Source organism: Thermobia domestica, chromosome 13, assembly GCF_964235325.1.
Source record: "Thermobia domestica chromosome 13, izTheDome1.hap1.1, whole genome shotgun sequence".
Classification (NCBI taxonomy): Eukaryota; Metazoa; Arthropoda; class Insecta; order Zygentoma; family Lepismatidae; genus Thermobia; species Thermobia domestica.
In genome coordinates, this window is record NC_137466.1 from 40,860,729 (window position 1) to 40,882,625 (window position 21,897).

The 21,897-nt window shown below is 37.4% G+C and overlaps 3 protein-coding genes across 3 annotated transcripts; all 3 read right to left on the reverse strand.

The window, feature by feature from the left end:
* Window positions 1–6,875: 6,875 nt before the first annotated feature.
* On the reverse strand, window positions 6,876–7,529 carry LOC145667572 (ATP-dependent DNA helicase PIF1-like). The gene has a single exon (XM_081735042.1). It carries the CDS (start codon window positions 7,527–7,529, stop codon window positions 6,876–6,878), a length of 654 nt encoding a protein of 217 aa, XP_081591168.1.
* LOC145667573 (uncharacterized) lies at window positions 7,526–8,968 on the reverse strand. The gene has a single exon (XM_081735043.1). The coding sequence runs from the start codon at window positions 8,966–8,968 to the stop codon at window positions 7,526–7,528; it is 1,443 nt and encodes a 480-aa protein (XP_081591169.1).
* A 39-nt stretch (window positions 8,969–9,007) lies between these two features.
* LOC145667574 (uncharacterized) lies at window positions 9,008–10,465 on the reverse strand. The gene has a single exon (XM_081735044.1). The coding sequence runs from the start codon at window positions 10,463–10,465 to the stop codon at window positions 9,008–9,010; it is 1,458 nt and encodes a 485-aa protein (XP_081591170.1).
* Window positions 10,466–21,897: the final 11,432 nt, after the last annotated feature.

Here is a 21,897-nt window from a genome sequence, read left to right on the forward strand (position 1 = left end):
ACTAAAAGCCTGACTACTGCAGGTAACATATGTTAGTCGAACTCTTTAGTATGGCACTAATCACGCATCAGAACGACTCTGTATAAGGCCCAATATATTTTATTGTGGCAGTCAGGGGCGCATTCACCGGGGTGGCCCATCGGATCCAGACCTCCCCCTGCAAACTTCGTTTCTCGACAGACATTTCTACACTATATTAAGAGTACTATGATTGCTCTAGGAGAGAAATTATTGATGCCTTAAAGATTTGATCTTACATTACGTCTGCACTTTTCTTATGAAAACAACTGAGTTTTCTTATTTTTTATAAGAATATAGTTTGCAGTACTTTAAAATTACTTATCGTTTTATCCAGTGTAGAATAATACCAGTTCAATACTACATAAAAGGAAGCAACCACCCATTCTCACAAATTTCGGAGCCTCCCTAACATAAATTTCTGTGCGCGAGCCTAATGACAGTCAATGTATTACAAATTAAGGCTGTTAAGGTTTGTCTTACAAGTATCAGAAACAAATACTTACAAGTATCCTACAAGTTTGTCTCACAAGTATCAAATGCTAAATGGAAGTTGTTACTATTATTAAATCAAAATTATCTTTTAAGCACACTCTCGAAAACTACACATGATTTACATTCAATTACATCATTTTGTTTAGCACATTGAGGCCTATCATACATAATTGGTATATGTCTTATTCCTAGACATCTTTTTTTTTTTCCTTAAACGCTAATATTATTGCTAATTTTCATATAAATTACAATAACTTGCATACAGCGTCAATACATTGACAATTCAAGAAACGTATCACCATCCCAATACTTCTGTATCCTTATCTTAAATTATACCATCTACCAAACATTGTTAGGGTCATCAAATCTAGGAGGCTTGGGTGGGTAGATCATGTAGTTAGAATGGAAGAAAGTAGGAACGCTTTCAAAGTCTTGACTGGAAGATCAATCGTAAAATGACCATTAGGAAGACCTAGGCGCAGATAGGAGGAAAATATTAAGATAGATCTCGCAGATATAGGAATACAAAGTAGAAACTGGATCTAATTGGATAAGGATAGAAGCCAGTAAAGAGCTTTTGTGAACACGGCATTGAATCTCTGGGTTCTATAGGCCATAGAGTTAGTTAGTAATCTTTAATTACTGAATACCTTAACAACTTAAATATTTATCTCAATTAGAAATACATAATTGCAACAAATGAATACATTTTATCTGCTTCTATATCCCTACGTATTTTCATCAAACCAAGTCATTATTGGTCAACCCTAATTAACTTTACACTTTACAGTTCAATCACCTACAGAGGAAGAAGTGGACGAAATTTAGATTCTATTAAAGCTAAGATCATGGAAACAAATAAACCAATAAGTGAAAGAACATATTGGATGGAAATTTTTGTTTCTGTAATTGGCAGAATACTTGTAATGAATGGTATAATCAGGCAATTTGAATTTAAAGAGCTTAGATGACCTTTCAGACAGTTGCAATTGGGACCTTTCACTAATTATAGTAAACATTTTCACTTGAATTTTGGCTTCAATGATCTATAAAAGCATTCTATTAATATTTAATACGAGGTCATAGGAAAACACTCCATACTCAGACCCAATCATATTCATAACGAAAACTCAATTTTAAAAGGTTCTATTGTCGATAATTAACGTAACGTTACTGTCTCTTTCTCTACCTAATGCAATTTTAAATTTCATTAACTTATTGGTTCTGACTAAATTTGATAAAAGATCGAGTACTTGCTAATATAAACTTTCACAAGTGAATGTTTAATTCTATGCGATTTCCAGAATTAATTACGTAATAAGCCATAATTATTTCTACTTTTTAGTTTGTTCGAAGATACCACACAAGATGTGGTTCGTTATACCCGTATTAATATAGCGTGGAATAAAGAGGAAAGTTGGAGACATTGAAGTAGGAGTGCACCAAATAGAACTATGTTTAAAAACTAACAAGATCAAAATCAGGGTCGCATCAGGCAAGGGGAAGCAACTGCTTCATACCCCAACAAAAATCTTCCTAACTTGGCATACGTTTGTACTCTTTATAAGTAAAATTATACTTGTGTAGCAGAGAAATGGTTGATGTAGCCTAAAGATTTGATCCCACAGTTAATCTGTACTATTTCTTTTCTTATAAAAAGAACTTCTGGTTTTTGTAAATTAATACATATTCTAAGATTAATTACTTCTCATTTACAGGTAATTTGTGCTCTTCTCTGCACTTTGGTGACCGCTGGATCACCACAATATCCACCTGGAGTCTCACCTGCACAATGTCCTAATTACCCTTTCTGCGGAAGCACACCCATTCCTGCATTGGCTGTGCAACAACCTGGTGTTTGGGGACAAGCTGCTCTTGCTGCAGCTCAAGGACAATATGTAGTCAACCCCAACGTAGATGATGGAAGTTACAGAGGTGGTGCTGGACCCGATGGTGATGATGGAACTTACCGAGGAGCTGCAGCTTATGGCGATGATGGAGGTTACAGGGCTCAAGCTGCTTCTTTAGGAAACGTAATATTACCAGCTCCTCAGTGGGGAAGTCCTGTTATTGAAGATGGAAGTTACCGTGGCGGTGCTGGATTAGATGGCGACGATGGAACTTACCGAGGTGCAGCAGCTTATGGCGATGATGGAAGTTACAGGGCTCAAGCTGGTTCTTTGGGGAATGTAGTCTTACCAGTTCCTCGGTGGGGAAGTCCAGTTATTGAAGATGGAAGCTACCGTGGTGGTGCTGGATTAGATGGGGACGACGGCACTTACCGAGGTGCAGCAGCGTATGGCGATGATGGAAGTTACAGAGCTCAGGCTGCTTCTTTAGGAAACATAGTATTACCAGTTCCTCAGTGGGGAAGTCCTGTTATTGAAGATGGAAGCTACCGTGGTGGTGCTGGATTAGATGGCGACGATGGAACTTACCGAGGTGCAGCAGCCTACGGCGATGATGGAAGCTACAGAAATTAGAATGCATTGACAGAAATTCAATTGTCTACTTACCAAAATTCAGGAATACAGGTGACCACCTGTTTAATTTGGGTGCTTCTTTACAGGTGGTCATGGGATTTGGAATTGTAAAGTGTAGTATTTTACAGTGTTATCTGCTTCTCCTTCCGACGCCGGTAGCATAAGCAAAATCAGTGTAACTTACGATAATATCACTTTATTTTACAGAAATGTTTTGAAGAAATCAGTATCTAAATAAAAAGTATTTTTACAATCTGTTATTATCATTTCTTCCATTACTTCATTTGTTGGTTTTCTTTATGCTTTGGTAAAAAGAAAAAAAATACTACTATTCAGTATCTTAGAGCATTTATGATTCCATTAAACTGTCCATTCCAGTATCCATTAAACTGTATTTGCTCCATTGCTATTTATCTTCTGTGAATATATGTGTGCAATAATAAGTGTTATTATTACGGAACAAAACTGTTTCGAAGAAATTTGTTTTTACAGTGAATTCGAGATCACTGAATTGAAAAAAAAATCTTTATTTACCAAAATTTACATTGTGCCAAAATATTAATAATTGAGATATGTAGTAAAATATTGTGCAATGCTCGGAAATACAGCCATTTTACTCTGTAGAAGGAAGGTCTATAATAATAAAACTAGCCATGAATAATGTTCGTTGCCTTTTCCAAGCTTTCAAAAAACAACTTCTGCCTAGTAAAAGTAACTGGAACTGCACTATTAAAACTTTCAAAACATTGTATTTAAGTTCTACCTTAATTTTAATTTTGATAATTCTCAACCCGAAAATTATATTTCAGCTTACGGTAGTTTCCTAGATTTACTGATCAGCAAGCATAGGAAACAAGCAATGTAATTGATGAAATCCTAGTCTATCTAATGTACCGTGGTGGGAACATCAATTAATAGCTCAAAATACAAGTACTAAACATTAAACTTAGGGATGTAAAACACGGGGATGAAAAGCTGATGTCCTGCTGTATAGGATTGTGTTTAAATGTAAATAAAATTCAAATGATTCAATTTTGGAAAAAAAGTGACTAGTTTGAAAGGCGAGGTGAAAGAGTAAGAATTAGGTTATGATAATAAAGGATGAGCACTAGCCTGTGTAACTTCTGGATGATTGGTGTCGTCCTTGTCTTCTGGAATCACGAATGTACCTCTCCGGCGTTCTTCAGTTTCTGAATGGTAACTGGAGAAATTAGAGCTAGTTGGCAACTGGAACCAAATCCTGTCAAACTGCTAGCGGCGTTGAATCAAATCTGCCATGAACGTAGTTATTCAGCTCTACCAAAGTTTTTCTGCGGAGATGAATCTTCAGAATGGAATTTCATAAGATATGGAGCTGGACCGTCTCCAATGATATGGTGTACTTCTTTACACGATCTTGCACCTTCACGATGTATACCCCTTGAGAACGTGTCCTTTATGGTTTCGTTTAATCAGAAACCAATGACTCTTGCGATCAATGAACGAGGAAGAACTAGGCCAGGCAAAAGGGAAGAAAGCAGAAAGGGAAACTAGTCTTATGTTTATTAGTAACTTTTGTAATGACAAATATATATATATATGTGTGTGTGTGTGTGTGTGTGTTTGCTTGAGCGCTATGAAAATGTACAACATGAATAAGAGTTTTGTCTCAATTGAATTGAAGATTTCAATAATTCTAATAAAATTTACTTGTGGAATGAAAATAAGCTGATTAAATTCTTACTATTGAATTTAACAATTTGTAACAGAACTACATATAACTATGGTTCACTTCACACTACTTACAAGAGATTGAAGTACTTTTGCACTTGAGATATTCTTCCAATTGTTTTAATTAGTTGATTTTGTTCCACAATTATAGTCCAATATTTTTTTTTTTTACTTTACTAATTAAACTTTAGGTATATAACATACTTCGCTCAGATCAAAGAACACATTAAGAACTCAGTTTCATTCAAGAGCTCTATTTGTTGCAAAACAGAAATGCTTCATGATGGTAGATGTCTATGCAATTGTAAAAGTTCTGTAATTAATGCACAACCAGGAGTAAACGATTAAAAGCCACATAAAGGAAATGAGTGCTGACTATTAATTTTCAAGAATAATTACAACAGTTTTATTTTCGAACGCTTCTTTTTTAAATATTCACAATATTGAAATTTCTCAACTTACATTTTTCAGGCGTTCGAGAAAAAAAAACGGTTCCATTTCTAGCAAAACTAACCTAATACAAAGATTTTTATTTTCCCAATTTTTCCAATTTTTCCGGAAAAAAGGAAAAAAACTGTTTTTTACCAGCAGGTTCAAAATTTCCGGAAATTTTACATCGCTAGTGCGGTCTCGCTTTGGCAGCATGGTAGTAGTATGGGGATCATTTGGGCGAACATTTCTCTGATGGACTAAGGGAGTCACGTGACCTGATCATGTGGTATGACGTCATAAAGATCAATGCTCTCTTTATTTTGACAGGGGTGCCCTATCCCCTCCTCAAATCTTGGCAGAAGTACAGAGGACCACCACCCTCAAATTTTGGAAATTGTTCAATTTAAAAATTTGGTACGGTAGTATAGACTCACCGTATATACCTCTGTTAGCTCAAATTTTCCATCTCCTTCCCTTTCATGGGCAAAAATTGCCAAAATTGTAAATTTCGGAAATTCTTGGCCTATTTTATACTCTTTGATGAGGCTTATATGGTTATATGGAGGCTTATAACCATTACCTGATATGGTTATATGACTAGGGATCCTTTCCCTTTCACAAGACATGGATACATTGATGTTGCCCTCTTATATATTGGGAACTGACAAAAACAGAATTTGGTATATGTTCTCAAGGAACCAAATATATACCACTGTAAATTTGGGTGGTCCATCTTGTTTACTTTTTTTGAGTATAACTAGCTGAACCTGCGCTGTCTACACAGCGCATCATTCACATCTCGGCATGAATCTCCTTGTCATTCCCTAAAACACCGGTACATGTCCCTTTACAGAAAGAAGTGAAGGACGAATGGACTTACAAAAGGAATATTCCTATAGAGGATTTTTATCTTAACACTATAAAATTATTATTGCCATCACTTTCCAAATCAAAGAACCATTACAAATATACTTGTTCCTTTCATATACCTTTCTCAACTCATACGTGTACTATGTCATTATTTTTTTTTGTCAGTATTTGAAAATTGACCTTTCATTGAAGTATTGATTTAAAACCGAAATATGTTATGAAACAATCAAACACTTATCTCACAAACTTATGTAAAGTATTAACATTATTACAGACACCATATAACTGCAAGCAAACACACTTTTGGAAAGGTTTTCAAAGATGCCAAAAACAAAGAAATGCAAAATTAATAAAAATTTATTTACATTAAAGAATTATGCTATTTAATATTATGCACTTTTCCTCACATAATAAACAAAACAATCACTCACAGTTGGGTAAATGTGAAACTCGGGTGTTGTTGATCAATAAGGCGATCTCAATGAAACCCAAAATATAGAAGTATTACAAAAATATCCCGAATGACTATTGTCTTGCGCTTCTGCTATCACAATTACTCGGGTACAATTTAGTTGCAAGCACATCACATTGTCATATACAACAATCCATGGGCAAAGACGTCCTGACCGTTAATGTGTACTTACAATTTTTAATTCGTATGACTTGATCCTGGATTTCTATTATGAAGCTCTCAATCTCCCCAAAGATGCACTCATCTGTCAGTGACTTTTTGCTCAGTGTTGTATACATGTGTTCGACAAAAATCCTTCGTATATTCCTCATGTAGGTCCTTGAAAGGTAAATTTGACACATAAATTTGAGATTCATTCTCCAATGTTAATAACATTCACTGTGGGAATTTCTTTGTTATAACAAAACTTCTCTGTAGACAACATTTTTTGTATAACATCCTGTTTCTAAGAAACCTTGATTTTTTGTACTTGAAATGTAGACACTGATGTTCTCTTTATTCTTACGTCTAGAGAAAGCTACATATAATTGACCATGAGTGAATACAGGTCTTGCCAACAAAATTCCCACACGATCTAACGTCTGTCCCTGTGCTTTATTTATGGTAAGTGCAAAGGCTATTTTCACAGGAAACTGATGTCTGCTAAATACAAATGGCAAATCTGCTGATGAAGATGTGAGTGTTATTCTTGGTATAATGGCTACGTCTCCTGTATTTTTGCCAGTAATAATTCTAGCTAATAAAACATTCTTTTCCAACTTCTCTATCACTAGTCTTGTGCCGTTGCAAAGACCTCGAGATGTATTCAAATTCCTCAGAAGCATAACTATTGTTCCTACTTTCAGAATAAGGCGATGAGGCGGCAATCCTGATGGATTTAAAGTGTTGATAAATTCTAGTGGATAGTTTAATTGCTCCTGTGGGCCATCACATTCAACACTATCCACGCTTAAATATACACATTCATGTCCTTCAATTCGTTTTACAATTTGCTCATTCACAGCATCAACATTTTCATTAGTTGGTGCCAAAATCACTCGGGATCTCATTTTTTAAAATCTTGTAACGAGATTGAAGTTCCGAAAATGTCATCAATAATGTTAGAATGAGAAATGAAATCTTCAGGAATATTAACACTTTCATTTCCAAATATAGTCTCATTGAGTTCACCATTACCTAACCTAAGAAGCCATTCTGAAAATTTATATACTTCTGAGGACAATCTCTGGTTTACATTCAACTTCATGCATATAAATGAAGACCACAAAGTACTTCTCTTAATACACTGCTCAATAATTTGTAATTTCGAACCATGTTTCACTACAGGCAAACATTGTTGAAAATCACCTCCAAGGATCATTACCTTTCCACCAAAGGGACTTTGTGAGTTCATTAAATCTTTAAGAAATCTATCAACTACATCTAGAGCGAACTTTGATGCCATAGTTACTTCGTCCCAAATAATAAGAGCTGCTTCCTTAATTCGCTGTGCTTGTGGACTCGAAAGTCGCAGATCAGGTGTTGCCCATGGTTCAATTGGAACTGGTAACTTGAAAGTAGAATGAACAGTGCGACCTCCTTCTAATAATGCAGCAGCAATTCCAGTCCATGCAATAGCTATAACTGATTTGCCAATACACCTTAAATGAGAAATGAGTGTGGAAAACAAATATGATTTACCACTGCCTCCCACCCCATCAATATAGATATATCGCTTTGACTCCGATTCATTTTCCACAGCATTCATAATGGTTTCAAAAACATGCCTCTGCTCATCATTTAATGTAGCAATTCTGCATCTATTTTGCTCTTCGTCCACTATTTTCGTTAATTTATTGAAAGTACACTCTTCAGAACGTGGACATCTTATACCAAATTCAGCACATGATTTCCCATACAAACTCAATGTGTCCTCAATATCGAGTAGAGCAAAATTTTCTACTTCATCACCTACATAGGTTTTCAAAAAGTCCTCCATCAGTTCACTTTTGTACTTATTCCATAAATTCTCTGGATATACTGGAGTGCAGAATACAAATATCAATGCTAACAATTGTCGTAACTGCTTTGGCATCCTAAACGAAACTGCTTCAGTCATACATCTATCCCATTCTTCATCATCTTTTAAGAGATTTCGTCTCCTTGCTGCTTCTATAAATGTTTCACAAACAACTCCATCCACAGTCTTCAGCTCATTGAAATTACGAGGTCCTTTCACATGCAGCAGCAAAAGCCGTAGGTGAAATTTTTCACTTTCCATTGGACTCACAGTGTACATACGAATCACAATTCTATTTTCACCTCTTTGTCTTTGCTTCCATTCACCATTGTAAAACACGTAATATTCAGGAATCTCTGTATAAAGGCACTTCCTTGCATTTTCATCTCTTACATTCAATTTAAAGAAAGCGGTCAGAGTAGTATTTCTTCGAGCGGCTCTCTCAAGTGTTACTTCTTCATTGCGAGCTTGAAAATACACAGGTTGCATTTCTGGAAGATGAACAGCTAATGTGATGACATGGTGAGATTAATCGTGCATTTTAAATTGAAAAAGCCTCCAAACAGCCTCAAGAGCACTAACATATCTAGTGTCAAGAAACATTTTAATTTCATCCCAATCCATGACTCTATTTCCTTCTCGTGTAATTTCTACATTTGCACAATCATGCCCCTTGTATACATATTTGTATAAATACTTCACACATTTCACTGTTGAACAAATCTCAACGTTGATATGGCAATTGTATTTCAGAAGTAAATGAGGATTGTAAGGAACGACCCATCTATTGTCCACTCTGTATTTCAAAGAACCATCTTTCTTTAGAATATCTATGTGTCTATTATCATCTCTCCTCCTATACAATGGATAACAATCAACATTAACTACACTGTCATTACTGAACTGTTTGGGATACTTATATTCGCAATGTCCCTCAGTCATACATGGGGATGCTTCATTCAATGTACCCCACGGTCCATGAATCATATTTGATCTTACTATTCTATGTAATCCGGGTTGATTTACAGGGTCTTGTATTTCTGCACAAACAACTTTATCAATATCATCTCCATCATGAAGTTTGTCCTCATCTGCCAATGTCAATAGTATGTGTGCATGTGGTAGTCCTCTTTTCTGAAATTCAATAACCATTACCATTGTTATAATAGTACCAAGAATGTGTTTATTCAGAACATCATCCAATAATTCTTTAACTTTCATGTGAAAGACTCGTGCAACCATATCAGGACGATCATGAGCTTTTTGAAATTTCTCTATGTTCCTTTGAATATCATCCCACAATGGGTTACATGTCATGGTAATGAAAAGATCTAGTTTTCCAAACTTTCGCACAGCAGCCATGGCATCCTGATATCGTGCTTGGTATGAGCGTTTGCTTCCTTGGAATGCAGAAGGTAGAATGAAAATTCGTCCTGCAGGTACACCCCTCATGTTACATTCATTACTAATGTAATCCATCAAGCCACTGTATAATTCAACACGTAGCTTCTCCTTATTCTTTCTGATGAACTCCAATCGGTTACCTTCAACTTTCACATACGCATCAACAATATATTGTTGTGTTAATTTTCCGGCACACAACACCTGATTAAAACCTTCTCTAACTGATGATCGATAGGAATAGTACTGTAACAGAGTCACATTTCTATTACCAACGCAATGTTTTATATCTGTGTTCCAACCCTTCTCTAAGTGAGGAAAGAGTAGAGGGTATGTCATGGGATTGACATTTTCACTCAATGGATTAATACGTTCAAGCTTCCCAGGTTCTGTGTGTATACAAATATCTCTATTAGTAGGTGGTTCACCATCATCTCCACAAAAAATTACAGCAACCTCATTTGCACTTGGTACATTATACCGTCTTGTTTGAAATGTATCACGGTTTCCTGTAATCCACAAAGTCAGTTTTGGATAATTTCCTACCATGTTTTCTCTTTGACTTTCATAAACATCTTTCAACATTTTTAGAAACTGAGCATAAACATTTACGGACCGTATGAGCTTATCCAAATTTCTCAGAATACGCTTATCTAGACCTTTACCTTCATTGTTTATAAATCGTTCATTCAAAGCCTGTTCCGAATCAAGAAAATATAATTGGTCATACTTTGCAGTTTTATTTTCTGCAGGGAACAATGATGATGTGTTATGATAAATTCGACCGTGAATTTTAAAACAATATGGGCCTTTACCAGTCAATGTTTCAATGGATGCACCAAGAGAAGCAAATACGAAAGCACTATTGTATGACCTAATATTTTTTTCTAAATTCACAACATGTATGATTACACTCACTTAATAAATCTTGTAGATAGACAGGATATGGAACTAATGGATCGAGTGATACTTTTCCATTGTGACAACATTTTGAGAAAACAGACATGTGCTTTGGATACTCTGCAGAGAAGTTTAAAGAATGACAGTGCTTGATTTTCTATCTAGATCACCACAGTCATATATAAATATGTCATAATCGTTTTTGTCATTTCGTATATACGCAGCACAATATTTGAGGTGTTTCTGTTTTTTTGAGTTAGTGATACTGGATAATCTACACCGTCTATCAAATTCACTTTCATTTTCAATTTTTGTTTTCTGCCTTGTAAGTGACTGCATTTTCTCGATATCTGTCTCCTTTTCTCTCTTTTGACTCATTTTCTCCGACATTTTACTTACGCAATCGAGTCTTTTTGAATCGGTTTCATTATCTCTCATCTTCCACTCATGCTCTACCTTCTTCCGTCGCTTTTTGAGGGCCGTGGGCAACGAATCCGCGTTATTATTTTCAGTCTCATACAATATTTCCGATCTTTCCAAGCAATGTAATACGCCATAATGACCCCTGTCATATTCTCCACTGAATAAAACAATTATACACTTTTGTAAATTGTTCCCATACACTCTCGGACTTTGTTCAGGAAGATTTTTGAGGAAACCTCTTATAGTTACATTATATATGACGGCAATAGCTCCAATTTCTACTTCGCCACCATATACACCATTACGGTTCATGTAACTACTGTAAGCGTCCTTCGACACACTTTCGGATACAAAACTGTATGCTTCTAAAAAGAGTACATACTCGTCCCAATTTCTCAAAACTGTATCTACTGCTTCCCTTCGAATTTCCATGAAACTTTCGACGGACCCCAATAGCAGTAGGGATAAAGACCTAAATAAACAATTACCGTCAGCTATCATTGGGATAATTTCATAAACGTTACTTCCTAATTTTATTGTCTGAAGTTCTATGTGCACACCTTTACTTTTCTTGTAAGTTTCTTTTCGCTTTACTGCCTCCTTTTTACCTGTTAATGTTCTTTTCCTTCGTCTTGCCATAACTATTGGCTATTTTCTTTTTTGACTATTAGAAATATTAAACAGTAGTTATATAAGTATGTGATAGAAATTGTCTCCTGTACTTACAATAATGAAGGGCAGTAGGAAAGAAATTAGAATCTTCACCGTACTTCTACTACGAATGTTCAGCACACACAGATTCAAACACAAGATACGGTAGTTTTAAATCTCTCTGAAAGCACACAGAAGAAAACAATAATTCAGTTGGAAGTGAAATCGTATAACGTTAATAGAGATGTATCAAAAGAAATGAAGTGATTTTTTCCGTAGGTTTTGTGGTAGACGAACACACTGTGCGTGAGTTTTCTTGTGGTACTTCCATTTCTTCCCCCATTCTTTTCTCCAAGCTATCATCCATCTAAACATCACCATCTTGTTAGTATCGGTCCATAATCGTAGGACGTTAAACTAAAATATATACAGTCAAGATGATTATCTGGATTGTCACTTATTCGCATCGATTAAAAAAATGTTGTTGCGAAAAATAATGATATCGCTTAGAACACTGTAAAAGTGAATAGAGAAATAGCACAAATGCGAATACCTTCAACTGCTCACAATGAAGCAATTGAGAAAGTGAAAGTAACCCTAGGCACCGAGAAGCTGATTCTTTTGGGCATGTTCAAGTATACTTGCATACCAAACAACTGTCTTTTTATATCGCTTACTATTTTGTGTGATTTGTACAATCACCTAAGCCCCCTATATATTAAAGTACAGCACTTTATTGCATTACTACTTTACCACAGTATAGCGTACCATAACTCTTTTTTTCCTTTTTGCCCTTTTCCCCTTATCCGGATTTTTGATTATCCGGGTTGGATACGGTCTCACACAGCAAAGAATGTGTTGAATCAACACCATGGCGTCCCTGCTTGACTACCAGTTTGCTCGTGTTATTTCAACAAGGGTCCAATGTAGCGATTTAAGACAGGTTTAGTGTTAACAATTTAACACAGAGATGAAGTTGAGCGGAAGTATATGCGTTTCAGTTTGCGGTAATTAACATAGCATTAACTTACTTTTCTGGCATTGTGTTGTTATACGCTAATCTTGTGGAGATGGTTGCTGAAGGTGAACATGAACTATTGGAAATAATTCAGTATTATGTTCCACAATTATGCCCTGTACACTGAAGGAGACAATGATGATGGGAATGAATGAAGTGGTGAAAAAGGAAAGTGGGAGGAAATGAGAGGATACTTAATAATCCCACTCACATGCTGTTTGTCTTCCACAAAGCTCACTTGCCGAGAGTCGATATAGACACAGTAACTCAACACACCAGAGGTACAGCTATAATGAACTATTGATTACTAATATAAGTGACTATGTAATTCTTCAGTGGGCAGTGAAACCATTAAGATACATATTTGAATTAAATCTTAACCTCTCACGTCACCTTTGACTATTTAAAATTTGATCGAAAAAAATTGTTCTGTTTAGAAAATAACACATACCGATTTTTATCAAGATACGTACATATACAAAATTCTACCTTGCTACGACAATCCTAACCCCAACTACCCTAGTTAGAGTTTAAAGGGTGGGATAACACTTGATACATGTATGTATCTTGATAAATATCGAGAGAAAGCATCATAAAATTGGTATTATTTCGAATATTTTTTTTTAGATTCCTTGCATCGTTTGCGAGATGTAAGAATAATTCCTGTCTTTGGGTTAGAATTGTCATGTGGAGATGAAATTTTGTATTTGTATGTATATTGATAAAAGTAAAGGCAAGGAGTTTCATAAAGAGGAGATTGCTTTCGAAATTTTTCAACATTTAGCACCGTTTGTGATATATTAACCTGCTTCTGGTTTAGAAAATTCAAAATTGCTGTCTCTAGAGTTTGAGATTTGAAGCGTTATTTCCTAGAGGTTTGCGTTAACGTAACGCAAAATTTGTGTTTAGTTTCCGCTATTCAACATCATAAGTGCTTTCTGCAATTTTTGCGTTGCGTTGCGTTACGCAAATTTGTGAAGACTAACACGTAATAAGGGTGTTGTTACGTTAATGTATCGTGATAGCCGTAAATGACTTTTACTGGGTTTCTCGAAAAATAATTCAGAGTTTATTTTATTTGATAATGGGCCACATTCTGTAACAGTTTCTGTAAAATTTCCATACAGGAAAGCAACGGAAAAATGAGAAAACAAAGCCGATCATCGCAGACTAAACACCAAATCTACCGATATGGAATGAGGGGCAAATTGGTTTGTTTCTATTGTCGAATTCGCTTGCAAAATTGATTTTGGATCTTGAACCGAAACTTTATATATAGGTTTCGGTTTCGGAAACAATATATATGGGTTTCGGTTCTGGAAATGAAGTTATTTTTTCTAAGAATTTTGGTTTTGGTTCTGGAACGGAAACGAAGAATCCATTTACACCTATCGTCTCCGTTACCGCTAACGACGCTATAAAACAACACTAATCAAAATAAATAATAAGTGTGTTATCAAAATGAGGATTTATCCAGTCAGGGTGTTGATATAATCACTAACAAATTAACAACATATTTCAAAGTGTAATGGGATTGAAGTAACACCGTGAATGTGTAAAATGTTATCACCAAATTAACACCGAACCTTTGTGTTCAATTAACATCACCATATTTTACGGTTCAATTAATCCGACAATCTGTGTTCTCCTGTTTGTGTATTATACTTAACAGTATTGCAAACTTTAAGAGTAACTTGAAGAGATACATCTCTCCGCCTTTTACCCTTGATCGGAATATTACAGAATTACTGAAATATAATTTTACTCACACACCACTTCCGACACCATAATTTTTTCTAACATATGGATCAATGATCCAGCAATGTTCTCCACCAAGACAGCTTTCTGTATAACAAGGTAGACAAGCTTATTGACACAATGGGTGTTATTTATAAACGTTTTGTCTTGTTTATCGCTATATTAGCGTGGTTTGACTATGCGTTGACTAATTTCGATATTTTTCGATTTGTTCTAGACTATAGCTTCTCCTTATACCGCAAGAGATAAGCTACGTCACTTCCGCAGTGTTGTCCAAACACATACGAAGTGAATATTGTTACAGATTGTACTAACCATATATAAGGGTTTAATTAATTAGTTTACGTTAATTTTTGGAAAACCCTGCAGAAAGTCGTGGCTAATATTTGCGTTGCTAACTTAAACAACATATCAAAATTTTAGTCGTTCAGTAGTATAACCATTAGTACGTTGCTAACAGAATTGAAAACGTTTCTGAATAGGGCTGTATTTGTTAAAAGTTGTTATTTACGATACCTTGCATGCGCATCAAGTTTTGCATTGTTTTTCGATAATGTTTTCGCTTATGGCAAAAGCAAAGTAAAAAAAAAAAATGAGTCGGTGTGTCATTCAACTGTTGGTAATTGAGTAAAGCTCTGGACTTTACTTTCTATGCTAACATATTCACTTACACCCTATTTAAATCTGAATTTTGTGTATGCCTTCTTCTTTTTGAAACGTGACTTACATCACTGTACCTTAATCCCGTCCATATAATTGTAGAATTCTAGTTTACCTGTTAAGGTCCGATTTTCTCGTCTTGCCTTAATTTTTTTTTGTCCGTCATCCCGGTTAAAGGGTTGTGCCCTTTCTTCGGGTAAGTGCTTCAATTTGATTTATTGATTTGAAGGAAATATAGGTGGTCTAAGAGGTTTCATATTTATTATTTCTTTATTCATTCATTCATTATATTAAGCATGGATTAAGTGAAGTTATTCAGTAATGAAACACACGTACATGAACAGGAATATTTTAAGTGCTACAAATGAACATGGTAACATTGCCAGGTATTACATTAACGCAAAGCATGGAATAAAAGGTAAATTGGACTCAAAAAATAATAATAATAATAATAAAGGTGCAAATGGAGTTGATGAAATAGATGAAATGAAGTGCTCTAGACGTCACATCACTAGGTTATGTTAGTTTAGACGAATGAAGTTATCTTCTGTTCCTGGGGCGATTCAGGAACTGATGATTGACAGAGGAGGCCCATGTTAATAGGTTCTTACGGTGCGTATGATGGATAGATATGAGATGAAAATTCATGCGGGCGATAAATTGCAAAGATTTCGGGGTCCAGCATAGCGTTATCTAACTGTAAATGATATAGTGTCATGAAGTGCTGAAGAGGAGTATCAACGTAATTGGGCCGTGCGTCGTTATCACGGTCGTAGCGGAGGATTTCAAGCATCAGGGGATGGTGCTGAGCAAATCGTTTGCAGATATAACGTATACGAAGTTGTTCAAGGTGATTTAGTAATGGCGGAAAGTCGATCATCTCATAAAGTAATCTCGTTGGATGCGGCAGTCTTATACGATATGCTAGGCGTATAGCATGACGCTCGAGGATAGCAAGTTTTTGGTAGAATTTTAACGGTGCAGATATCCAAGCTGTATGACCATATGTTAACGCACTCCGCATGAATGTTTTATATGTATTGATTACGGTACGTGCTCGAAGCCCCCAGGTGGTGCCAACTATTCGTTTCAGGAGATTAAGTCTGCTTTGTGCTTGGCTTACGATCACGGTCACGGTCACGGTAATGTTGAATTTTTGTGAAGAGTATCGGGCCGAAGCCCCTGACTCCATGAGTAAGATGGCAGAAAGAATATATACAGATGTGCAGGTGGCTTGTTGGGTAATACTATTGATTTGTTATGTCTGTGAGACTACATCTGCAACTGTCGCAGAGTAGCTGATGTTGAAGTCATAACGATCTAAGGAAAGATATTAAAGGCATGGCGTGCGGTGCACGTTCCGTAGAGAGCATTTGGTTCCTATGGTAGCTATAGCTGGATTTATGTGCCTTGGCAAAGTATGCCAGAACTTATAGTGGAGATGCCGTAGAACTTCTTTAACAGGAGGCAGCTCTAAATCTTCCAGAACTTGGCTGTTGCGTGTATATCTATCGTGACCAGTGATGATTCGACCGGCTCTTGTTTGCACACTTTCAAGTGTTTGAAGATGACTATTAGCAGCATGTTGCCAGGCAGGGCATGCATAAGAAAGTGTAGATAGGACTATCATCTTCAATATGTGCACGCGGACCTCATGAGAGATTGAACTGCAACGAAAGATGGGGTACAATGCTGATATTTTGCGTAATGCTCGTTGCTTTATGTCTTTGATGTGTGAGGCGAACGTTAACCCATGATCTAATGTCACACCCAGATATTTAGCGTATGTGGCGTGAGGAATGTGTGCGTTCTCATACGTTAAATTTCGATGGACCCGGATTCGTCGTCGACTGTGGATGACAGCACAGCTTTTGTCTGCATTGATTTTAATTCTCCAACGCCTTGCCCATTCCTGAAAGCCGTTGAGTTGACGTTGCATGTAGATGTAACACTGTGCAAGTGAGCTGCTGGTCGTAAAAAAGGCAGTATCGTCAGCATACGTTGCAGAAAAGCAGTGTGGTAAGGTCGGGAGGTCTGCCGTGTACAGATTATATAAAAGCGGTGAAAGTACAGCGCCCTGTGGAACACCTGCTTTGATAGATCGGGGCGTGGATTTGACACCGTCAACAGATACATGAAATTTTCTGTCAGTCAGGTATGAACGTAGTAAATGTATAAGACGATCTGGAAAACCTTGGGTGTATAGTTTATATAATAGTCCTGCTAACCATACTTTATCAAAGGCTTTTGACACATCCAGGTATACTCCAAGGGTGTGTTGTTTCCTGTTGAAAGCTGTTGTTAAATGATCCACTACTCGTACGAGTTGCGTTGTAGTGCTATGTTGTGCACGAAAACCAAACTGATGAGATGGTAGAAGGTCTCTATTATCTACGTGATGTTTCAGCCTCCAGAGAAATACCCGTTCGAAGAGTTTGCTCAAGTGCGATAGAAGACTTATCGGCCTGTAATTTTCCGGGAGCAGTGGATTCTTGCCAGGCTTGGGGATTGTGATGACACGAGCTTCCTTCCAGGTCTTGGGAAAGTAGCATAATTGAAAGATGGCGTTAAATAAGTAAGTTAAAAAGACCAGTAGTTTTCTAGTTGGATGTTTAAGAATCTCAGATCGAATCCCATCAGGCCCAGATGCTGTCTTTGCCGGCAGACATTTTATATGTCGTTCTATTTCCCGGGGTGTTACTAAGGTGATGCCATGTGTAGGGTTTTGTGTACTTATGCTATATAATGTGGTTCGGATGTGCTGTTTCAGATAGGGATCGAGGCGTGCTCTATTGGGCTGAAACTGTTCTTCCAGAGAGTCAGCGAAAATGTCCGCTTGCGACTGAGGATCTTGAGTCAGTCCTTGAGGTCCTTGTATGACTCTAGCTTTGGAAGCATTCGTGGCACGTTGGAATGATTTGGAGTACGTCCAAATTTTACGGTCATTCAATGTGACATTTCGAAAAGTGTCTTCCCAGTATTGTTGATTCTGTCGCGTGGTGAGCATCTTGAGCTTCTTACAAAGTTTGTTCCACAGAGTCTTATACGCGGGATGTAGTGTGTGCTGCCATCTACGTCTAGCCCAACGCTTCAGATGAAGATAAAGTTGTAAATTAAAACTATCACATTGACTGGTTTGCGTTGGAGAGAGTATGGTAGTGGAGCTCGCTGCCTCTGCTGTACGAAGTGCTAGCGTGATGTGAGAGACTGCTTGATCAATGTCCGCAATGGTGCCAGGCCTATTTCGTAGATCGATCATGGTGTTTAGTTCTTGTTTAAATATGTCCCAGTCAGTTTTTATTTGCTTGAAGATGGGGGCAGAATGAGCGAGGCTGCGGTGGGAGACGTGAAAAATGACTGGATCGTGATCGGAATCTAAATCTGAAATGACATAAGGATGGACGGTAAAGGACACGTCTTTGCAAAGGGCTACGTCAAGCACATCGGGTTGTCCGCCGAATTTTGGATAATGGGTTGGGTCTGGTGGAGCACTGATTATAAAGTTGGACGTGAGTAAATATTCATGTAAAGTATCTCCAGCAGTGTTTGGAGTAATGGAGTTCCATTCTCCATGTTTAGCATTAAGATCTCCAGCTAATATGACTTTGGGCCCTAAGTTAGCAATGACATCGAAGTCTGTGGGCTCTAGTTGTGTAGCCGGGGACCTGTACCCGGTGACCAATATTAATGGAACGCCTGGAGTTATTAGCTCAACACCAAGTGCCTCCAAAGTTAGTAAGGGTGGTATTGTAATTGACCTGACGGGAAATGCCTTTTTGATTATGAGTAGTAATCCTCCCTTCTGTCTGCCCACTCTATCCTGTCGATACACAATGTAATTGGGTAGTCGCCAAGTAGTGATACGACCAGTGAAGTGTGTTTCTTGAATAAACATGACATCAACTCTATGGTGTTTGAGAAATCTAATAAGCATTTGTTTCTGCCCCTCGAGACCATCTGCATTCCATGTAGCAAGGACAAGTGTGTGATGCAATACGCTGGATTTAGAAACAGCCATCATCAACCATTTCCGCTATTGTTTCTATTACTGCTGCAGCCTTGGAAGCTGAGTCTGCTGCTTGGCGGAAGCGGGTAATACCACGTTTAATGTGTGTTAATATTTTGCGTAATTCTAAACCCTTGAGAAATGAAAGAACGGACTTTAAGTCCAGGTCTTCTTTCGGGCCCTCCTGTTGTTCGACAGAAGCTGATTGGGTGTGAAGAGAAGTGGAAGCTTCAGCGTCTTCATTGTCCGTAGCCATAGGTTGGATATTAACAGCAGTGGGCATAGAAGTCGTTTCTTCTGATGGTTTGTTGGAAGTTTTCTTAGTCTTTTCTGGAAGTTTCCTCGGCTGCTGGGCCGGCAATTTAAGAGCCTCAGAATAGGATTTAAAGACTGGACAGCCACGGTAATTTGCGGGGTGATCTCCCTGACAGTTGGCGCAAGTGGCGGGTGTGGAGGAGTCTGCTTTACTGCAGGATTGGGTGAAATGAAATTGCCCACATTTGAGACAGCGCGGGTGGGCTTGGCAGGTGTCCTGTGAATGCCCCAAGCGTTGGCATCTGTAACATTGCAGCACTGAGGGAGGCTTGTATGGTTCGATGTGGACCTTGTAATGAAGAAGGTTGGTAATAGCATATATCTCCTTAACAGCTGCAGTTCGTTCCAATGCAACCAAAAACAGTGGCATCATAATTTTCTTGTCTTCTGTTTTGCTTTTGCGAGACATTTGGTGGACGTTTATTGGTTTGTAACCGAGACGCAATAGTTCTTCCTTCAGATCGTCTAAGTCGGTGTCTATAGGCAGTTTGCGGATAACGACCTTAATAGGCCTTTCATTTTTTGCCACGCCTGTAGCATACTCAGTTTTTGTTTGTTCGCAATAAGCTTTGATAGAATTATAATCATCTCTGTTTGCTGCTTGAATACGAATGCGCTCCTTATTGGGCTGAGCTAGAGGGGGCTCCTTCAATGCTCGTGACAATGTCTTTATAAAAGTATATGTATTTGTAATGCCGTATATGAAAATCGGAGGAGGCTTATGAGTGGGCGGCTGCTTTGGTGGAGCAGTATTATTGCTGGCATGAGCATTATCTGCTTGGTTGGAAGACAAAACATCAAACCTGTTGCTGACTGGGAGAGGCGGATAGTCTGCTTTGTTGAGGTTTTCCAATGAAGACCTGCGTCGCTTTAGTGTTCCAACTACTGTAAAGTCCATCTCTTCAGGCTTATTTGAAGTAGACGGTTGGGAGGCACTTGAGTGCTTGAGTGTATTTGGTTTCGATTTGAGCTCCCCTGGGATGGCAGTTTGCTTCTTCGTGCCCAAGGGCAGAAGAAAGTCTTCTGGTTTGTATGTGGCCCGGATTATTTTACCTCTGGTAGCAGGAATCTTGGTCGATTGAGATTTTTTCTCAGATTTTGTGGATGTCTTCTGAGAAGCCATCTTTATTGTGAGAGTGGGGGATGGCGCCAGCTTACTAGAAGGGTAGTGGCGTTCCCAATAAATTTTATGATCTTAGAGCAGTGCTCTAAGTTTTAATTTGCCAAGGTGCTTTTCCTCCGAAGAGGAAGCACTACTAATCGTTCGCCGGTATAAATGCCAAAAGTCGTCAACTATTTTCTTCCTTCAGTTATCTCTACCTCCGAAGAGGAGAGTACCAAAATAAATCGTACGCCTAGAGAATAGCAAGGTTGTCAACAGTTAAGATCAAATCAGGGTGTCAACCTCCGTGGAGGTATGAAAATACAATTCGACGGTTGTTTCCTAAACCCCAAAGAGGCAAGTATTCCAACCGTATGTACGAAGATCGCGAATAAAAATAACAATTGGGGATGGACACACTAAATGACTTGATTATTTTTCTTCGCCAGCTACGAATACCCTATTTTTTTACCTGGTTAGAGATTCCAGGTGGCCAGTTCGGCTTACGAGTTTGGTAAGTCTTGCCTTAACTATGGCACTTACCTATTTTTTCCTTGAGTATTAAAGAGTATTGAACAAACAAAATGTGTATCTTTTACTTACCTCAAAGAAGTGTTGTTCTTATGTTCTTCTCAATTCTACAATAACAATTACTACGATAGCACCTTCTCTCGTCGAAATCAACATGAAGCAAATACTACATATATACTGAACTCCAAAACAAAATTTCCGTGACGTAGTACAGCCATCTAGTGGCGTTTACTGTAACTACTCATTTATAAATATGGTCGCGGCTCGATATGCCAAGATGGAGAACATAATGAAATGAGACACAACAAACAAATGAAATATTCTGTTTTACCAAAACGACTGTAACTAAAGATAAGAGAACACGAAATAATACGTTTCAATATGTTTCTTTATTATTTTGTGAATAAAGAGACACTGCTATCATCTACACTTGTTCTGCCGAGTTCTTATGAGATTGAAGAAAAGTAACTCGAATATTAGGTCATAATATTATAATGTCATACGATAGTGTTCAAACTTAGGCCTTATATTTTTATGGTGCAAAGCATTATAACATGCAATAAAGAAGCAAAGTAAGAATTGTGTGAATAAATAGAAATAAGCACAATGCTGTCTCATATAAACGTCAAGAAGTGCCAACATTGCAACTGGAA

Coding starts and splice junctions, on each gene's coding strand:
- LOC145667572 (XM_081735042.1), bottom strand. CDS start 7,529: ATGAGATCCCGAGTGATTTTGGCACCAACTAATGAAAATGTTGATGCT.
- LOC145667573 (XM_081735043.1), bottom strand. CDS start 8,968: ATGCAACCTGTGTATTTTCAAGCTCGCAATGAAGAAGTAACACTTGAG.
- LOC145667574 (XM_081735044.1), bottom strand. CDS start 10,465: ATGTTGAAAGATGTTTATGAAAGTCAAAGAGAAAACATGGTAGGAAAT.